The sequence below is a fragment of the Chinchilla lanigera genome, unplaced genomic scaffold (assembly GCF_000276665.1).
Source record: "Chinchilla lanigera isolate Chin_1 unplaced genomic scaffold, ChiLan1.0 scaffold00021, whole genome shotgun sequence".
In the NCBI taxonomy this organism is placed as follows: Eukaryota; Metazoa; Chordata; class Mammalia; order Rodentia; family Chinchillidae; genus Chinchilla; species Chinchilla lanigera.
Genome location: NW_004955422.1, coordinates 1409412 through 1430293, shown reverse-complemented (window position 1 = coordinate 1430293; position 20882 = coordinate 1409412). Strand labels below are relative to the sequence as shown.

Sequence of the window (20882 nt, the reverse complement as noted above, 5' to 3'; positions counted from 1 at the left end):
TCTCTCTCTCTCTCTCTCTCTCTCTCTCTCTCTCTTTCTTTCTTTCTTTCGACAGGGTCTCACTGTGCAGTTCAGGCTGGGCTTGAGTTCACTTTGTAGCCGAGGCTGGTCTCTAACTTGCAAGTATCCTCCTTTCTCAGCCTTCCGAGTGTTGGGATTACAGGTGAGTGTTGGGATTACAGGCGGGCACCACCATGCCCGGCATTCAGGCTAGTCTTGAGCTCACTTTATAGCCCAGACTGGTTTTGAACTCGTAGCGGTCCTCCTGCCTCAGCCTGCTGAGTGCTGATATTTCAGGCATGCACCACCATGCCTGGCCCCTCACCTCCATTTCATTGCCCCAGCTATAAGGTCAAATACTGAGATTAGATACTTTGATTTACATATAGGCTCAGGGATTTTTTTTCTGCTATCTATTGCTCTTGACAGTATGAAGAGTCTTGGCTTTATTCTGTGGATTATTTTTAAATTGTTTCTAGTTAATGAAGCATGCCTGCTGGGGTCATGGGACATACCTGTAATCCCAGCTATATTGCTATGCCGCCACACCCAGTCCTTGGTCATTTTTATATACTCTTTTGCTAAATTATTCAGTAGTTTTGCTGAAAATATTTGTGCTTCCTCTTTATTTGGTTTTGTTCTGATTTTTAGAGACAGGGTCTCACTATGTAATTCAGGTTGTGCTTAAATTCACTATGTAGCCCAGGCTGGCCTCTGAACTCACAGCAGTCCTCCTGCCTCAGCCTCCTGCACCTTTCCTCTTTGATTGTGTCATCTCTGTCCAGTTTTATCACCAACTCCCATCTGAATTCCTCCAGTAGATTCCTAGTAGGTCTCTTGTTTCCATTATCTTTGCATCATTTCCTGCTGTCTATTCCAGTTAACCTTAATTTTTTTTTTTTTGTTTTTTGTTTTTTGTTTTTTAAGGTAAGGTCTCACTGTGTAGTTCAACCTGGCCTTGAACTTGCTCATGTAGCCCAGGCTAGCCTGGAACTCACAGGGATCCTCCTGCCTCAGCCTCCAGAGTGCTGGTATTACAGGCATGTGCCATCACCCCTGGCAACCTTCTTAAATCTCTATCTCAAATAATTGGCATAGGGGCTGGGGATTTAACTCAGTGGCACAGCGTCTGCCTGGCAAGCGGGAGGTTGTGAGTTCGATTCCAGGTACCGGAAAAAAACCAAGCCCCCCCCCCAAAGAACATCAAATAATTGTCATAGACTCCCTAGTAGTCTGTTAGAATCTTTATTTATTTATTTTTTTAGAATCGTCTTTATTTAGAAACAGGGTCTCACTATGTAGCTCAGGCTGGCCTTAAACTCACTATGTAAGCCAGGCAATCCTAGGATTATGGGCTAGGGCCATCACACCAGGAATTTGGGTGTGGCAGACCTAAAGGTAAATACAAACGGAGGGAGTGAAGGTAACTCATCACCCCTATCAGCTATTTTATCCTTATCTCCTTGCTATCCTTATCTCTTCTGACCTACCTCAGTATTTTCTGGTCTTTTTAGTCCCTCACATTGATTTTCCCTTCTGCTGGTCTAATCTGCTGTTAAAAACCATTGCAAAATTTTGTCATTAAATTCTAGAATGTCTTTTTTTATATATAGTTTCTGTTTCTCAATGTTGTCAATTATGTGCTTTATTAAATTAAACATTATAAGCATAGTTAAAGTTTGTGTCTAATAACAATTACATATTTTTATTGTATTTTTGTGTCTTTTGTATTCTGGCCATTTGGGTTTGTCTCCATGAGTACTTGCTTTGTTTTAAATACATGCTAGACATTGTATATGAAATTGTATGGATAACTTGTGGGCTAGGATGACCTCATCCCACGCTGTAGAAGCTGACAGTGTTGTAGCTGAGTCCCATTATTCTTGTGGTCCAGCCTGGTATCCAACTTCGGGGCTCAAGCAATCCTCCTCTCTCTGCCTTCCAAATAGATGGGACTGCAGATCCATGGCATTGTGCTCAGCTTACCCTGTATTTCTGACCAACCCACTGCAAACCAGGCTTCCTACGCTACCCTCCTTGGATTTGGGAGTTTGCTAGGTCAGCTCATAGTCTCAGAAGAACCTCTGTATTCACTGGTTTATTACAAAGAATGTCATAAAGGTCGGAGGTGCCCAACCAGATGAAGAGATCTTAGGGCAGGCTGTCTCAGTGGTCCCTCTTGTGGGTGAAAATCTCAATCCTATAATCCTTCAGTCCTTCTGGTGACCTGCCCTCTGGCAAGGCCTAAATTACCTCTCCAGAACTTCCTGACAGGGCTCTGTATGAATAACAAAAACCTCTGCGGTTGCTGTAAGAGTTGCAAAGGTCCTAAGGCTACAAATGTGGAGGTCCTTGGGGCTTGGGATTTAGCTCAGCGGCACAGTCCCTGCCTGGCAAGCGCAAGGTCGTGAGTTCGATTACTGGTACTGGGGAAAAAAAAACAAAAAACAAACAAAAAAAACCCCAAACAAACAAATGTGGAGGTCCTATTGTAGTAGGCCTCTTTTCTCCAAGTTTAGCTGTGGGGGACAGAGAAGGGCTGTCTCTAATCCTCTGAGGCAAGATAGCCCACCAGGACTGTTAGTGGAGGCCCATTTTAAGGCAAACAACTACTGGGAGGGAGGACCCAAGGGGATAGAAAAGGCTTCCTTGAAATGAAGGCCAGAGAACCAGTTCTTACCTCCCAGGATCCGTGTAGGGTGAGTGTGTGGGCTCTGCCCACAGGGGGTGAGGCGGCACTACCACCTCACTGATGACTGAGATCTTGCCCTAGGTGATATTTGCCCATTGTTTTGACTGCTGCTAAAGTAGGTATATTGCACAGGGCCTGGTGTGGCACTAGTGACCCAGCAGCCAAAAATTTATCAATAATGGGCTTAAGCCTGGGCGTAACCTCTCTTTGGAGAGGGTATTACCTTTTTTGAGTAGCGTTCTTGTGCTGAGTGATCACCCACCCTGAGGTACCATCATACCATGTTTGGGGATCAGCTCCTGGCAAAGGAATTGGGCTTGATGGGACCAGGTTGGCCAGGTTGCTGGCCCTTACGACAAGAGTTGCCATAGGTTTGAGTGACAAGGTGGCCTTGAATGGGAGGCATAGATTTTCCAATTACGAGTGTGGGATATGCTGGTATTACCATGAAAGCAGTTTGGAAAAGGAAATCCCTAGCCAGCAGTTGGCGAGGGAAGGTAGGGAAAACTGATGGGTGAACTCCAAGGACAACAGTCAAGGAACAGGATGATAATTTGCCCCATAGGAGGTTGGGATAGAGTAAGAGTCCCTTGTATCCAAGAGAAAAGTAATTTGCTACCTGTGATACCTAGAGTTACCTGAGACTTCCAAGGCCATGGGACATCCTTGGGCACTGTGGGCAGCTGAATTCTGGCTGTTCTTCCCCAGTGGTGGAAGACCTCGACCCCTTTTGAGAATTGGGGCAGCCCTCCTCCAGTGCCAAGGGCCCTCAACCAAATTCTGTTCTTTCCTTTATTTTTTGAGACAGGGTCTCACACTGTAGCCCGACCTGCCCTCTAATTAACTCATGGCAGCCCTCCACCCTCATCCTCCCTTGCCTGTATTCGGACATGATTGGCAAGGACTTAATGGCTTTTGAGGGCACTCTTTAGCCCAGCGTCCCAACTGCTTGCCCTTAAAGTACCCGGACTTCCCTCCACCACCTTGTGGGCACCGCTTGGTCCTGCAAACTTTGTTACAGACCCGACCCATGTGGGCCAGCATGACTTCAGTCCACATTTCTTCCTTACTTAATTCCATCGCGGTTGTTAAAGTCCATGAAAGTCAGATCAACCATTGGCTCATCCCGTTTGGGGGCCTGTTGGAGCTTCCTCCTGATGTGGCTAGTAAAATATTCACCCGGCTTACTTTGGGCCCCACAGTAGTTTTCCATGCTCACTTTTAGAGATCTTAGTGGTTCTAGGGATTGAACCCAGGGCCTTCAACTAGGACCACCCAGCAGTCCCCTTCCCCACTTTTATAAAAGACTTTGAGACAAAGTCTCACTGTCACTAAATTGCTCAGGCCAGGCCCCCTCCTGCAGTCCTGCCTCAGCTTCCCAGAGCACTGGGATTACAGGTGTGTGTCACCACGCCTGGCTATATTCAGGTCTTCACAAGCCTGTTTCTTTCATGCCCACACTGTCTCCTGGTGATTTGGTCCAAACCACAGGAGGTGCACAGAAAAAGCGATCCTGACTGTATTTAAACAGTGGAGAACTGTGCTGCAAAATAAAACCAACCCAGTCAACAAAACCAAACCAAAAACCTCCCGGGAGATACAGTACAACAAATAGATGAGAGCCATGTAAAACCAAGTGAAAGGTACATCAGTTTGACTGCATCTGCATGCTGCTGTAGCACAGGAAAATGGGGGCTCCAGTGATAGAAAGTAGATGGGCACTGTGTAAGGCTGCGAGAGGTACGTTGGAACAGAACAGGGGAGGAAAGTACAGAGTGATGGAAATGTCCTCATTCTGATTATGGTAGTGATTTTTCAATGGTTTTTCTGAGACAGGGTCTCGCTGTGCAGTTTTTACACTGGCCTTGCAGGGGCAAGGTCCTGGGTTCACTCCCAGCACTACTACCAAAAAAGATCCAGAATTCAGTACTGAAATAAGTAGAAGGTACTAGAGAACTACCCGCCTGTCTAGTTGTGTGTTCTTGTCCCTGAATTTATTCTTTTCCTTTGTGCTTCTCCAGCATTACAGAGGTGTTGGTCTAGCATTTGCATGTTGATGATTATGTATAGCCATTATACAACAGTGGGAGAACTAAATTCTGTCAGAAAATTGTTTAATGCTGGACGTGGTGGTGCACACCTGTAATTCCAGCACTCAGGAGATTAGATAGGAGGATCACCATGAATTTAAGGCCAGCGTGGGGTACATAGTGAGTTCAAGGCCAGCCTGGACTATGTAGTAAGACCCTATCTCAAAAAAACAAAAAACAAAAAACATTTAACCTGCCTGTTCTCTAACACTCTGGGAGCCTCAAAGTGTTATTTTGTATGTTTTGTGTTTCTGTTTGTGAAACTGTTGGCAGGTGGGGGGATATGTTCCTAAACTGAATCCCCTAAAGGTCCAGTAAATTGGTTTTGTTGCTTGTTACCAATTTTGAGTCTTGAGAAAGAGTCTTAAATAAATTAGGGTACTTCTGGGACAAAATAGCTACAAGTAGCAAGTGGAGGGAAAATAGCTATAAATGAAGTTTGAAAGAATAGCAACAGTTATGAGAGCATTATGATGTGTAGATCAGATGATGCGTATTTTGGACCCAGTAAAGCCGTTATAGAAAAGGTGTCACTTGATAAATTTGATCAAATGCATGTGAGTGGGAACCACAACATTCTTGGTAAATATCTGAAATTATACATAGTATTTGGGTTGTATCTCTAGAGCAAAAAATTATGTAAACAAGGTAAGTTTATCCCAGATAAACTTAAATGTTCAGCTTTTTATCAGAAAAGAGGGAAGAAATTTGAAGATCCTAGGCAGGCATGGTGGCACACACCTTATGTAGTCCCGGCACCCTGGGATGCTGAGGCAGGAGGATGGCAAGTTCAAGGCCAACCTGGGCAATTTAGCTACTTCGTGAGAACCTGTCTCAAAATAGACAATAAAGAGCTAGAGATGTAGCTCAGTGTGAAGGCCCTGGGTTCAATCCCCAATACCATAAACAAACAAAAAAGACCCCTGAGTTACTATGGTGTCTGTGGAAACAAATAGAAGATTTTGCATAGCAAGATTTAATAACGCACTAGAGTTGCAGATTGCTTTAAATGTTTGAATCCAATTTCCCTGTATATTTCCTTGAGTACTTAAAAAGAAAATTTTACAAAGAGCAAAGCTAGGGAGTAACTTACATTCCCGCTGTGGAGACCAGCACCCTTCCGGGGGCAGTAGCTACAGTGACATAATTCTACTCGTGATGATGTTTGCATTGGTAGATGTTCTGGTGGTAAGAATGCAGATCTGCTTTTTACTGAAAAATAAAGTTAATGTAATTCACAGCACAGTTCTTAGATCTGTTGCTGTCTTGTTTCAGGACCTTGAAGTGTTTAACCCTGCCAGAGGACAAAATTACAATGATTCCTAATCAGCTTTACTTTATATGTGAAAAATTGGACAGTACCTTGTTCTGTAAAATAGAGGAAGTGCTCTGAACTGAGCAAAAGAGTGTGTTGTTGTTGCTGTTGAGACAGGGTCTCACTCTGTAATTAAGGATGGCTTCAAACTCTTGGTGATCCTCCTGCCTCAGCCTCCCCCATGTTGGGGTTACAGGCATGCGCTGCCATGCCTGGCTGGAAAAGTGGTGTCATAGACCAAAGAGGGCTGAAAAAAGCAGAGTCAAACAGCAAAGGATAGGTAGATCTTTTTTGTGATGCTGGGGAGTGAACCAGGAGCCTTCCACTTGTTAGGCAAGTGCTCTGCCACTGAGCTAGGATGTGTGTGTGTGTGTGTGTGTGTGTGTGTGTGTGTGTGTAGTGTTTAGGATCAAACCCAGGGCCTCACAGTGGGTAAGCACTTTACCACTGAGCTATGTCCTCGGCCCTGCAGTGTGTGTGTGTGTGTGTGTGTGTGTGTGTGTGTGTGTTTGAAACAAGGTCTAACTGCACAGTTTTTTATGGCCTTGAACTCAATATGTAGCCAGTGATCCTCCTGCCTCAGTCTCCCAAGTGCTGGGATTATATAGCTATGCACCACCGTACCCAGCTCCCCAGGGCCCTTCTGTGACCTTACTCTCAGCCTTTTCTCTTAGTTCCAGACTTGGCATTTTCAGACTGATCTTACAGTGTTTCTAATTCATCTGCTAAGTAAACCGAGCTGATCAGTTGGTTGAAATAATGAGCCTGCATTCTGTTACACACACTGTATTTTGGTGGCTTTGCTTGTGATTCCTAATTATTCCAATAAACCGTGTATTTCCCAAGTGACTAGAATAATGATGAGGGGGTACGGCCTCCAAAAGCAGGCTCTCTGATCTCCTGTTCTCCTTTGATCTGCTCTTTTTTCTCCCCGATGTAGGTCATTGAAACCAGACTTTCTCTGATCTTCCCCGGCATTGTGGCTGCGGCTTACAAAGAAATTCAGCGATCTGCCATTTCCGGTAGTGGGTCCCGAGACTCCTGTTTCAAGGGGTCCTGCCCCAGCCCCTCCCCAGGGCGGGCAGCCTGCGGGCTTCCCACTCAGCTGTTGGCATCAGGTTATGCCTTTGTGTCCAGTCACCGTGCTGCCCAGCCGTGCACGCTTCAGTCATGCCTATGCAATCAGCTTTCCCTGGGAAAAACAAACACCAGCGGAAGGGCTCAGGGAGGCTTTCAGATGGTGGCCATGTGGCGGTTTCTGGAGCGGGGGTGCCAAGAGGAACCCCAGGTTCTGGGTCCTGTCCTGATACCTTGCACTATGCTTCTGTTCATCCCTATCCTTTGTAACATCCTTTATAATGCGCTGACCAATAGGCCTGTTCCCAAGCTCCATGAGTTGCTCATGCACATTTACTAAACCTGAGGAGGGGGTTGTGGGAACCCCAGTTGATAGCCAGAAAGTCAGACGCACGAGTAAAACACCCTGGGACTCATGACCTGCATCCAGAGGGAGATAGTGTTACAACAGAATACCTAGCTGGTGTCCTCTACAGAATCGATTGCAAGGTAAAACGAAAACACTTCTAAATCAAAATATAGGAGAATATCTTCAGGACTTTAGAGTCAGCACACATTTGTTTCCGGAACACAAAAAAGTGCTAACCATCAAATAAAAGATTGAAATTGAGTTTATTAAAGCAATTTCTGGCTAGGCATGGTGGCGCACGCTTATAATCCCAGCCCTTGGGAGGCTGAGGCAGGAGAATTGTTGCAAGTTTGAGACCAGCCTGGGCTACAAAGTGAGCTCAAGGCCAGTCTGAACTGCATAGAGAGACCCTGTCTCAAAAAGATTAAAATAAAAAAAATTAAAAAAAAAAAAATTTCTGGTCATGAAAGACTACCTGAAAAGAACTAGTATTTGGCAACAGAAAGAAAGAAATTAAGTATTGACGTACAACATAGCATGGATAAGTTTCAAAATAATTATGCAAACTACACAGACAAAGGGTACAAACTGTATGACTTAAGTTGGTATAAAATTGTATAAAATGCAGAGAGGGATCAGGATTTTTTGGATTTGATTTGGTGTTGGTTGGTTGGTTGGTTGATTGGAGACAGGGTCTAACTAGGTAGCTCAGGCTGGCCTTAAACTCACTATGTAGCCCAGGCTGACCTCAAATTCAAGATCCTTCTGCCTCAGTCTCCCAAGTGCCGGGATTACAGGTGTGCACCAAGGTTGTTTTAGGTATAAGGGCTACATTAAGGTGTGACTAGAGGAGGGGATTTTAGAGGGAGCATGAGAGGGATGATGAATGTGTACAGATTTGTTTGTGGTGATGATTGTATATGTGTGTGTGTGCATGACACACAAATCAAATTGTACATTTTAAGTGTGTTTATTGTCAGTCATACATCTCTAAAGCTATTTTTAATGTAGAAATAAAGAATACCCAAATGAGAACAAGCAAAGGCAGTTAGAGCAAGCTGCTGGCACTTGCATTTGGCAGTCTGAGGCAGGGACAGAGAAACTGGCATGGAGAGCAGAAGGCTTCAGGTGTCTCTGAGGGGACACGTGGTCAGGGGAGGCCGCATGCAGGCTGACTAGGGCCCAGGCATCCGGTGCCATGGGCTAGGGCTGCGGCCTTTGCTTTCCCTGTGGGTCCTGGTGGGAAGTGGGACAGAAATTGGTTATTAATCAGATGCGGACTGTTTTGAGCAGTTGTGGTAACTGAGACTTCCTGGAGCCGTGACTTCCTGGGCTACTTCCTGGAGAGACTAGGTTGGCTTTGTGGGCTGCCCGCCGGCAGGTTGTGACCTGAGCTCTTATACTGACAGCCCTGCCCTCGTCTGTTAGTGTACGTGGCATGTTCGGAAAGTAAATGAATTGCAGTAAAAGACGCATGGCCAACGTCCTCCTCGGACTGTGCGTTTCGTAGTGCTTGCACTCATCGTGGGGAGCTGATGTGTGCACAGTACACATCTTAATTCTCTTTACATCTTCCTCAGCTCTCTCCTTTGTGTCCTTTCCCTTAAAACGAACTCCCCTCTTCCTTCACTGCTTTGTTGTTGTTGTTGTTGTTAAGTGAAACCTTATTAAACTTGCTCTTCAGTTGCCCACAGTTAAAATCCTGCCGTTCCTGTCTGCCTTTTGTGCAGTCCTTAAATCCTGTTGGCCCCCACTCTCCTGTTTCCCAAGGAATGTCTGTGTTAGAGCTCCAGCCTTGACCACAGGCCTGAGCTGTTGCCAGGGACCTAACTGCTTTCCTTCCGCCCCTGCAGAGCTGCTCTGCGCTCCGCTAGCCAAGCTGTCTGCACAGCACCGTGCTGCAGAGGTGCAGGGAGGGCTGTAGCGCTCTCAGGCTCCTGCTTGGTGCTCCCAGCTGGACAGACCTCGCCTCCGCCCCAGGCAGTCCTTGGGGAAACGTGGGTACTTAGGATTTTCCAGCTGTGGCTCTCTGTTACACCTCTCTGTCCCTGGTCTTCTTGCCTTAAATACATTCTTCCTCATAATTACCTTCAGCCTGTCTCAACTTATTTCATCCTGGGTGGGGAGTGATAATGTGCTTCGTGAAATCCATATGCTATCCTTGGTGGTCTTTGTCCCCCATCCCATCTTGGAATTACATGCAGTCTGGAGAAAGGGTTTTTCTGGTGACCAGCCTCTCAAGGGGAGTCTGTAACCCCTAAAAGTTAAATTGATTTAATGACCTATTGATGTAACATAAATTAACTCATTTTGTGTTGCGTTAGAAATGTTGTTTTATTTGTTTTGTTCTTTACAGTGCTTGGAATGGAACCCAGGGCCTTGGCACACTAGACGTTGTGTACCTAAAGGACATGCCCACCCTCAGCAAAGTTTTGTTCTTGTGTGTGTGTTTGTGATTAGGGAGGGAACACAGGGCCATTGCACTGAGCCATATCTCCAGCTCTTTTTATTTTTTATTCTGAGGTAGGGTCTCCCCTGTCTCAAGTTGTTCAGAAATGCACTGAAACTTGTGGTTCTCCTGCCTTAGTCTTCTGGATCCCTGAGATTGATTCTGGGGGTACATCACCATGCCCGGCCCCCAGTGACCTTTTTATCTCATTAAAATCTAGTTCTAGCCGGTCATGTGGTGCACACCTGTTATCCCTGCTACCTGGGAGGCTGAGGCAGGAGGATCATTGAGTTCGAGACCACCTTGGGCTACAGAGTGAGCTCATGGTCAGCTTGAACTGCATAGCGAGACCCTGTCTCAAAAAAACACTGAGTTGAGACCAGCCTGGGCTACATAGTGAGTTCAAGGCCAGCCTGCACTGCCTAGCGAGACTCTATCTCAGAACAGGGTGGGGGCGCGTGGCTGTAGCTCAGTGAGAAGACCTTGGTTCATCCCCAGTACTGGGAAAGAATGACACCACAGATCCTTGGCATTAAATATAGTGGATAATAAAAGTTTTAAATAGATAAGTTATATTTAAAGCTCAAAGTTTCAAAATCAGGTAAAATGTCCTCATCTATTTTTTAGGTTCCTAAATATAGCACTCTGTGTGGAATTTTGGAATTTATTTTCCTCAAGAAGGAGTACCATAATACTTTCTCCTTGGTATCTTTAGTTACAGGGAGTGTTTTCTGGCCCGTTTACACATGACTTGACCAGCTAGGAGGTGCTTCCATGTTACAGTCCCGTTTTGAGGGTATTGATCACCTCTCATCACTGCTTCTTTCTGTTGCAGATTCCAATAGGCAATGGAAACTGATCTCAATTCTCAGGACAGGAAGGACCTGGACAAGTTCATTAAATTTTTTGCCCTCAAGGTAATGTGGCCATTCTCCTGGGCCGAGAACAGTTCGAAGTAACTCCTGTGCAGAACCCTCTCTGGAAACGGAATGTAACAGATTGGAGCTTGCCCATTTTAAGGGCTACTTCTGTTTGTTGTAAACCAAACTGTGAATGATGGGGGTGTGACTAGAAAGTCGCTTCCAATTTTCCACAGCGACTTGTGCACAGTTTTTTGTGGAAGGCTATTTGTAGAAATGTCAAACTGTTCTGCCACGTTATTGGCACAGTGTGTTCCCTCGGGGTGGGAACAAAGACAGGGACCAGAACAGCAGCCTTCAAGACCTCGCTGAGCTTCAGCTGGCTGCAGTGTCCCTCTTTTGTTTATTGTGCCCTTCCTGGTAGGTGGACAACGAAGGCTGGGTTTTAGATGATTTTTTTCTTTTGTCTCTTCCTGTTAAAATGTTATCCTTTCCTGAAGTAGTCTTATGATTACTTGACACCTTCTTAACCCTGCCGGGCTAGGTTTTTAACCTTTGTAAGGAGCCACACCTTTTTTGGGAGCTGTTAGCTCAAACCCAGGACTCCTGGAGCCCCAGGCAAGCCCTCTACCGCCCACTACGTTCTGCAGACCTTTTCATTGATTTCTTTTGGGGGTTGTTTTTCAGACCGTCCAAGTGATTGTCCAGGCTCGACTTGGTGAGAAGATTTGCACTCGTTCCTCTTCATCCCCAACGGGTTCAGATTGGGTAAAATTCCTGTTCTTTGCTAAGTGAGGGGCAGATACGCTGTGGTGTTTGGCACAATAAATGTGTGTAAAGTTGTTAAGTTCAGTAATTAAGTACACGATTTGTAGTAGGACTTAAGGTGTGATGTGAAAAATGTCTGACTCTGATCCATTCACTTGGAAAGTATATTCCGTGTTGAAATTAGTCCTGACAGTATCTGAGTCCTGGCTTTCTGCTGAGGCAGATGGAAAGCTTCGTCCTGCGGTGTTATCTGGTGGTTGTCCTGAGGACTTAACCTTTAACCCTTTCCACTTGAGATCTGGGTCCTTGGTGCGTGCCCAAGCAAAACCTGCCTTCCCTGACAGCCTGCTTCTCGGTCCCCTGATGTTCCTTGACAGGGTCTCATGCCAGGGTCCCTTGTTTTCTAGTTTAACTTAGCGATCAAAGACATCCCAGAGGTCACCCATGAAGCAAAGAAGGCACTGGCGGGGCAGCTGCCCGCCGTCGGGCGGTCCATGTGTGTGGAGATCTCGCTCAAGACCTCCGAGGTAAGGGGACGGCCGGGCGGAGCCTCCCTTGGCAGCCACGCTGTCCACCCTCCCTTCTGGCTCAGTTCTCAGCCTTGCATCTTCCTTCTCTGCACTTCCCGTTTTCTGAAGGAGTCTCGGTTTGTATGTTTGGTGGTGCTGAGGATTGGCCCCAGGGCTGCATGTATGCTGGGCAATAGCTTTCGTATTTATTCCAGCATGGTGAGATGGGCTCATGGTGCTCTTCTGCGTATGACAGTTTTCTGTTCATTCTTTGACCCACATGCTCTAGAAAATCTTCTCTTTTAAGGAGGAGAGGGGACTGCTTTTTTAGACTTCCTATGGCACCTTGTTTATAAATATTACATTGTTTTGTTTTGCTTTCTTTTGTTCTTGCAGTACTGAGGTTTATTTTTTAATTTTTATTTATTTATATTTTTGTCTTTTTGAGACACGGTCTCACTATGCAGTTCAGCCTGGCCTTGAGCTCACTTTGTAGCCCCGGCTGGTCTCAAACTTGCAACGATCCTCCTGCCTCAGCCTCCCCAGTGCTGGGATTACAGGCATGCGCCACCACGCCTGGCTAGTACTCAGGTTTAGATTCAGGGCCTTCATACTAAGCTACATCCTCATCCCTTTTTTTTGTTTTTTGAAACAGGGTCTCATTATATATAGTTCAGGCTGTCCTTGAACTATGTTGCCCGGGTTGGCTTTGAACTTTTGGTAATACCCGTACCTCAGCCTCCCAAGTGCTAGGATTATGGGTGTGCACCACCACATTCAATTTTATTTTATTTTATTTTATTTTTTTTGCGGTACCGGGGATTGAACTCATGACCTTGCGCTTGCTAAGCAGGCGCTTATGCCACTGAGCTATATCCCCAGCCCCACATTCAATTTTACTATAATTTTTTAAAAATATGTTTGTCCACCTGGGTCCACATTGAGTCAGGGGTTTTTTTTGTTTTGTTTTTTGGGGATTTTTTTTGAGACAGGTCTTACCATGTAGCACAGGCTAGTCTTGAACTTGCTTATATAGCCCAGACTGGCCTCAAACTTATGACAATCCTCCTGCCTCAGCCTCCCGAGTGCTGGGATTACATACTCGGCTAAGCCCAGTGTTACTACTGTACTTTCATGCTTGTTAATAATCTGTTTCCACTAACACGTCATAAGGCTGTGTGGCATAAGAAGAGGCAAGCTGTTCTATAATTTCCCCTATTGAGGCAGCTAAACAGTAGGGCTTTTGAGAACAAGAGTTTGAGACCAGCTTGGATAACATACTGAGACCCTGTCTCAAAAGAAAGGTCTGTAGCTGTAGTTCGGTGGCAGAACACTTGCTTTGCATGTGTAAGGCCCTGGCTTTAACGCCCACCATCACAAAAATAAGGCACAAGCAATAAGAAGGCTGTGTATTAAAATAGATGTATAGGGCTGGGACTGTAGCTCAGTGGTACAGGTGCCTGCCTGGCAAGTGCAAGGTCCTGAGTTTGGTTCCCAGTACCAAAAAATAAATAAATAAAATAAAATAGATACCAGTTTCATAGACCAACACACACTCCCACACCTAAGAGAATGGTGCTCTTCCGACTGATTAACAAAAAGGTCACTCATGTCCAAAGGCATGGGGCTGTCTTTCTCTTAAGTCACAGGCAGGAATGTTACAAGGTTGGGGAATTCTGGCTGTCATCTTTTTCTTTCCTGCCTCCTAGGAGAAGTCTACTGAGAGTCGTACACAGGGAGGGGGAACATTTGGTCAGAGAGTATCAGACAGCTAAGAAACTTTTAAGGAAGGAGCTTGTTAAAGCAGCAAGCTTTCCTAAACTGTGATGTCACCTAAAAATACCCCCTGTAAAATTGAGGGGGAAGAAAAAAGTGTTGGGAGTGTGGGTGTGGGGGGACTAGGGATCAAACCCAGGGACACCCTACTAGGAGCTGTATCCCCAGAACTTTTTTTTTTTTAAATTTTGAGGTAAAGCCTTTCAAAGTTACCAGGGCTGGCCTCGAACTTGTGATTCTCCTGCCTTAGCCTCCCCAGTGGGTGTGTTTATAGGTGTGGGCTACCAGGCCTGTCTTGGAGTGTGTGTGTGTGTGTGTTGGGTATGGACTTGCACTGAGGTATGTCCCCAGCTGCTTTTGTATGTTTTTATTTTGAGAAAAAATCTTGCTAAATAGGTTATGTTGCTGAGGCTGGGCTCAAACTTGTGTTCCTTTTTCCTAAGCTTCCCAGAGTACTGGGATTACAGGCGTGCACCACCAGACTTGGCTGGAATTTTTACTTCAAAAAAGGAAATTAAGGGAAATTCTATGATGTATTTATTAAGAAAAAGAAGTGATAAAAGTGGTCTATACAGTGTGATCTAACCTTTTAAAAAGCTGGTTAAATAAATTGATATTTGTTTTTATTTCCTTTTTACTTATTTCCTTACTTATCTATACCTTTCAGTACTTTTATAGTGACTGCATAGTACTTTTTTGTTTGTTTTTGTTTTTCTTCCGGTACCAGGAATCGAACTCATGACCTTGAGCTTGCCAGGCAGGCACTTTGCCGCGGAGCTAAATCCCCAGCCCCTGCGTAGTACTTTTTAATAGAAAAAAAGGTAACTTTTAAAATCTGAAAAGTTTTTCAATTTTCCCCTCTGCAGGGAGATTCCATGGAGCTGGAGATTTGGTGTCTTGAAATGAATGAAAAGTAAGTGCTTCTGTCTCGGGCTCCTGAGTGTGTGGCAGCTGAGGACACAGCGGGTGACATCCTGTGAGAGCAGGGCTTTGTTCCCCGGGCAGGGAGGGCATCTGGCTTCCCAGCAGAGTGAGAGGTCTCTGCTACTCTGCACTCCGCGCCTGGCTTCCGGCCTGGGCACTGCGGTGACCTTCAGAGGGAGGTCAGTCCTCAGGGACCCATGCGCCTCGGAGAGAAGCAGCAGGGAGAGCCGACAAGGATTTGTTGTTTTCCCAGAGCACAGCTCATTCTCTGACTCAGTCCCGCGTGAGTGTGTAACGTGACCACTCTGTTTTGTCTGTTCGCTGCATGGCTATCGTCCAAGACGATTTCCCCGCGCTGCCCCTGACACACCCGTGTCGGCCGTGGATGGGAGCTGCGCCTCATGTCCCTGCCCTACTTTCCTCCTTTAAGGCAGCTCAGTTTACCCCCTGGCTGAAGCATCAGTTTTCAAGTAGAATATACAGGAAGATTGAGGGAAATAACCAGACCATCAAAGAAAACCCTCAGTAGTGATAAATATGTGTGATGTGAGCACTATTTTTTCTTAAATAGAGAACAGTTGCCTGATCATGGTAGAGAGTTCTAGTGCCAAACAGGCTTTTCTCTAGATTTCCCCTAGAGAGTTAGATAGCATGTATGATGGCACATTAAAATCATGTCTACATCTTTAGTATATATAATTACAATGTGTATTTATTGTTTTTAAGTGTTGCTTTATTGCTTAGAACAATAACCACTTCCAAACTACATCAAAACAGATTGGGTGGATTTTTCCTGCTCATCTCTTCTGTCTAGGGCATAAAAAAATTAAGCGTTGGCTTCCTTCAGTAATCTATGGGCTAGGTATAGTGGTACACACATGTAATCCCAGCACTCAGGAGGCTGAGGCAGGAGGATCGAGGCTAGTTTGAGGCTAGCTGAACTACATAGTGAGACACTATCTCAAAAGACCCAAAAAAAAAAAAAAAAAAAAACTGTGGACAACTCCAGTTGTTCCTTTAGTTCAAAACATTATTAAATCATAAAGATGTACAGTTCCAGTAGTTTATACGAGATGCTCACCGGTCCGTGTACCCCACAGGTGTGATAAAGAAATCAAAGTTTCCTATACTGTCTACAACAGACTGTCCCTGCTGCTCAAGTCTCTCCTTGCTATAACACGGGTGACACCGGCCTACAGACTGTCCAGAAAACAGGGGCATGAATATGTCATTTTGTACAGGTAAGCAGCGTGGATGTTCCTCCCTTCCCACACTGTCTGCCTGGCCTTCAGATGTCTGCAGTCATGACAGATCATTGCTTGGATTATCAGTGCTATAGCCAGTATGTGATTGATTTCCGTCCTCCATGATGGGCCCCGGCTGTACTGGGCTTTGGTCTCTGCAGTCATGGTTCTTAGAGTGGACTTTAAGGTTAGAAAAGGAGATTAAGCCCTTGCAAAACAGGCTATCCTGCCAAGTGTGGTGGTGTACACCTATAATCCCAGCACACAGGAGGCTGAGGCAAGAGGATTGCTGAGGCAGGAGGATTGCTGCAATTTCGAGGCTAGCCTGGGCTACAAAGTGAGTTCAAGGCCAACCTGAACTGCCTAGTGAAACCCTATCTCAAAAAGATAAAAAAAAAAGTCATCGTAGCTGGGCACGTTGGTACACTTTGGGAGGCTGAGACACAAAGATCATAAATTCAGGTCCAGTCTGGGAAAATTAGCAAGACCCAGTCTCAAAACATGTATGTGTGTGTAAATAAATACAATTGAATAGATGTCTTTTTTTTTAATTTTAAAGAGTAAAAGAAGGATAACATAGTAATAGGGGGGCTTACCGAATTACAGACAAAGTGGTAGAAAATTATCAGTGGTTGTTTTACACATTGTTATCTACAAGATAGTTTCTCAGGAAAATAAATAGACAAATAATAGTGAGTTACAGACATAAGTGGTAGGTTATTTTTTGTTTGTTTGTTTTTGTTTTTGTTTTTTTTTTTTGGTTTTTCTCCGGTACCGGGAACCGAACTCACGACCTTGCGCTTGCCAGGCAGGCGCTTTTGCCGCTGAGCTAAATCCCCAGCCCCAAGTGGTAGGTTATTATCAATGGTTGTTGTACTATACTTTGGTATCTTCAAAGTGGTTTCTAAAGAAAATACATAGAGCTATACATGAGTGAAATAGATACCTTTTTAAAAATAGTTTCTGGGGATGTAGCTCAGTCTGAAGGCCCTAAGTTTGATCACCAGAACCAAAAAGAAAAAAAAAAGGCAAACCAACAACCAACGAGGCTATCCTCGGAATATTCCCCAGCCTCCTGCGTTCCAGTGCTAAAGTCAAAGTTTCTGTCTGACAAACTGCTAGCTTAACGTAAGTGTTAAATTATTTGTCTGTGGAGATAGAAAGCTGGTCAGCAGTTAGCTGAGCATCTTCCTTGGGATGTTTCTCTTGCGCTTCTTTGTTGATGCTGTTCTCTTGAGGTCTGGGCCAGCTAACCAGTAGGGTTACACAGAGCCACAAGCGGAGTTTGACACGTTTTGTTGAGTGCAGGAGTCAAAGCTGCAGAGCAGTATCCGGAACAGGGGAGCGGGAAAACAGAGGGAAGAAACGGCAGACACCCTAGAGGAGCCGGCCATGAGCTGGACCATGGCAGAGAGGCCCGCAGCAGGAGTGACGGCCTCACAACAGCTGGCGGCGGGAAAGTGAGGGACGGAGCTGTGTGCAGGCTGTCACAGGGTCCGAGGGGAGGAGTAGAGTATGGGACAGCGCAGGACAGGGAGAACTGTGGCTCCGGAGCGGAGTGCTCGCAGACTCTCATGAGCTGCTGTGTGTGGCCTCTGACTTGCAGTGTTAGCGCAGCCAGACGCAGCGGCCTCCTACGCCTGCTGGCGTCACTGCACCCCGAGAACCCTCACCAGGTTGTCCTCACATTCTTGGAAATGACCTGAGAACCCCAATTATGCTTATTTTTCCAAGACTAGCAAATACTTGCTTTCTCTGTAGTTCTCCTAGATAGGAAGTTGAGCCTTCCATTGTAAAATGACTAGACTTGAATTCAGACACAACTGAAAACTGCTTCCTCGTGCTGACATCTCTCACGGGTGCCGAGCCCACTTGCCTGTTGTTCCTATACAAGCTGCTCTACGGTGCTACTAAAATGAGCTTAGTTTTCTAGGACCTCTTCCTTTATCTTGCATCTGTAGAGTAATCAGTGCTGCTTCCTAGATGTTTAACCATGTAGAAGTGATTTTAGATACAAATGATTGTGGTTTGAACTATAAAGAAGTGGATGATCTCTTTTATTACTTTCTTTTTTTTTTTTTTTTTTTTTTGGTACTACAGGAGATTGAACTAAGGACCTTTATACTAGCTACATTCCAAGCCCCTTTTTTATCTTTAATTTTTGAGACAGAGTCTCACTAATTTGCTCAGTTGCCCATGCAGGGCTCAAACTTGGGATCCCCCTGCCTCAGCCTCCCAGAGTGCTAGGAGATGTGGGCTACCATACTTGGTTTCATATTCTATTTCATATTTAAATTTTTTTTTCTTTTTTGGTACTGGGAATCAAACTCAGGACCTTGCATTTGTCAGGCAGGTACTTGTGCTTGTGCTGATATGGGGTATATCCCTGGCCTATATTTTAATTGTTTTAGAATACTCTTACCTAGTTAATTATTTCATGGTAGAAAAGATTTTTTTTTGTTTGTTTGTTTGGGGTTTATTTTGTTGTTGTTTTGTTTTGTTTTGTTTTTTGAGACAGGACCTTGCTATGTAGTTCAGGCTGGCCTTGAACTAGGGCAGTCTTGCTGCCTCAGCCTCCTGAGATCTGCGATTATAGGCATGTACCACCATGCCTGGCTCAAGATTTTATTCTTTCTTAACCCACTTATTTGGGAATAACTTGTTACAAGAAGGCAGAGGGGCTGGGGATTTAGCTCAGCAGGGTCCTGAGTTCAGTTCCCAGTACCAAAAAAAAAGGCAGAGCTCCTCATAGTTGAAGCCCATTTATCATAATTCATACCTTCCAGTAGCAGTTAAAGGTCTGTTTGTCAAATTCATTTACATATTTTTATCTCCCAGTATGCAAACTTTTAAATCACATCATAGGAACAGGTAACATTTCTTTTTCTTTCTTCCCTACAGGATATACTTTGGGGAAGTTCAGCTGAATGGCTTAGGAGAAGGTATGGGTCGGAGTGAGGTGGAAAAACATGGTAATGTTAAGAGCACTGCTGCCTTCAGAGAGGGGCTGAGCACCCTGTGTAATCTGGGGTTACAGGCTCAGGACGCGTAAGAGGAGTAAGGAAGAGATGGACATGTAGGTGGTCCAAGGAGATTTCCCCACAAGTTCATGAACTTCATATTCCTGCTTATTCCTAAGGCTACACTTTCAGGGATCATTTCTAAAGTATGTTACTAGAGAAGTTTCTCTGATTGTATAGAGTATCTTTCTTATTCCTTTGAACCTAGTTTTACCTGGAAATGAGTGCCATTTCGTCCACCCTTGTGGGGTCAGTATTGAGTACTTTGAAAGGAGCAAAATACCAGTATGCATGTGTGCGCATGTGTGTGCGCACGCGCGCACACACACGCACACACACACACATGCACATGCACACACACACACATGCACACACACACACAGTGGAGGCTGCTACCCTTTTGGTGCTAAGCGAATAATGCCAGAGAGCGTACAGCAGGCTGAATGATTCAGAGTGACGGCCAGGGACAGTGTCAGCATTCTCTGGAAAAAGGCTAATAATGTCTCTCTTCTAGGCTTCCAGACAGTTCGCGTTGGGACAGTGGGCACCCCTGTGGGCACCATCACTCTTTCTTGTGCTTACAGAATCAACTTGGCATTCATGTCCACCAGGTAAGGAGGAGCCTTAGAATCCAAGAGAACTCTCCAGCGGTCCTGAAGCTCCTGCCTTCCCCAAACCCCTGACAGCATCTGGAGTGCAGCTTTGCCGGTACTGAAAGCAGCCCCTTCTGAAGAATGAACTCTCCGAGTGAGAGTGCATTATTGTCAGATTGGAGAATTTGAGAGTCCCAGAGCCAGCGTGTCTAGAATGTAGAGTTGGCTTACACAGAGATTGCAATAGCTAAGGCCAGTAGACAGAAAGTGAGGGGCCCTTCAACGTCTTCACGGGGGCTGGGAAGTGGCCTCACTCCTATGGCACTGCTGGTGGTTGTAGGCCTCATGGCCTCTCTCTCGGGCTGCTTTGCTCATTCCTTGCAGCTTTCCTCAGATGTTCCACATTCCTGGCTTCTGCAGCTTTTTAAGGTCTACACTGTACTCTTAGCTTCACTCTCACAGCTTCACACATTACCTTCTCATGGGCACACTCCCTGGCCTCCCAGGCCTTCTGAAATCTAGGTGGAAGCTTACTTGATCCCGTTACTCTTGCATATTGCATGCCTGTAAGGCCAGCACTAGGTGGATGATGCCAAGCTCTGCTGTCAGCTTGAGCAGTATCCAGGCCCTCTTGGATCATGGCTCCAGAGGCCTGTAAATGCCTGAATGACTAAACACTATAAACTGAATCTGCACTTCTAGAATTCACTGCCCTGGGGCTCTCTTATGAAAGCGAAGTCTTTCACGTGTATAATTTTGAGCCTAGAAGTGGTGGGGCCTTATGGATTCCTGACATGCCCTTAAGCCATTTTTTCTATTGTCCTGGTGCAAATTACTTCACTTTCTTTTAAACTGCATTTTGCTTGTTGTCTAGGCAATTTGAGAGGACCCCACCTATCATGGGGATCATCATTGATCACTTTGTGGACCGCCCCTACCCCAGCTCCTCTCCCAGACACCCCTGCAGTTACAGGTGAGGCGCGTGGATGGCACCTCCCAGTGCACAGTAGAACCAGCATGGCCATTTACCCCCTGGATAGAAATGGAGGGGCTACTTCCCTCTGTTCTCACTGCTTCTGGTTAGGTACACTACCATGTGGGGCACACAGAATGTTTCAGAAAACATCGGGCATTTACATCTTGATGGTAACAGTGTTCTGTATAGCAAGCTACTGGAGATTACAGGAGTACCAGTAATTTGTGGACTATTCTGGGT

The 20882-nt window shown here is 45.4% G+C and overlaps 1 protein-coding gene across 9 annotated transcripts in view; it reads left to right on the top strand.

The window, feature by feature from the left end:
* Window positions 1-20882, top strand: part of Atg13 (autophagy related 13) — a 33795-nt gene that overhangs the window by 2147 nt on the left and 10766 nt on the right. For 7 of the 9 annotated variants that reach the window (XM_005384014.2, XM_005384012.2, XM_005384011.2 and 4 more), the window contains 8 exons: window positions 10808-10889; window positions 11520-11600; window positions 12008-12127; window positions 14752-14798; window positions 15910-16050; window positions 18955-18995; window positions 19588-19684; window positions 20541-20639. In XM_005384014.2, coding sequence (XP_005384071.1) covers window positions 10821-10889; window positions 11520-11600; window positions 12008-12127; window positions 14752-14798; window positions 15910-16050; window positions 18955-18995; window positions 19588-19684; window positions 20541-20639 — 695 coding nt within the window. In that variant the 5' untranslated portion in view covers window positions 10808-10820. Of the gene's footprint in view, window positions 1-142; window positions 164-6865; window positions 7120-10807; window positions 10890-11519; window positions 11601-12007; window positions 12128-14751; window positions 14799-15909; window positions 16051-18954; window positions 18996-19587; window positions 19685-20540; window positions 20640-20882 lie in introns of those variants that run through there. The other 2 variants (XM_005384015.2, XM_013514204.1) reach the window with 2 other exon arrangements.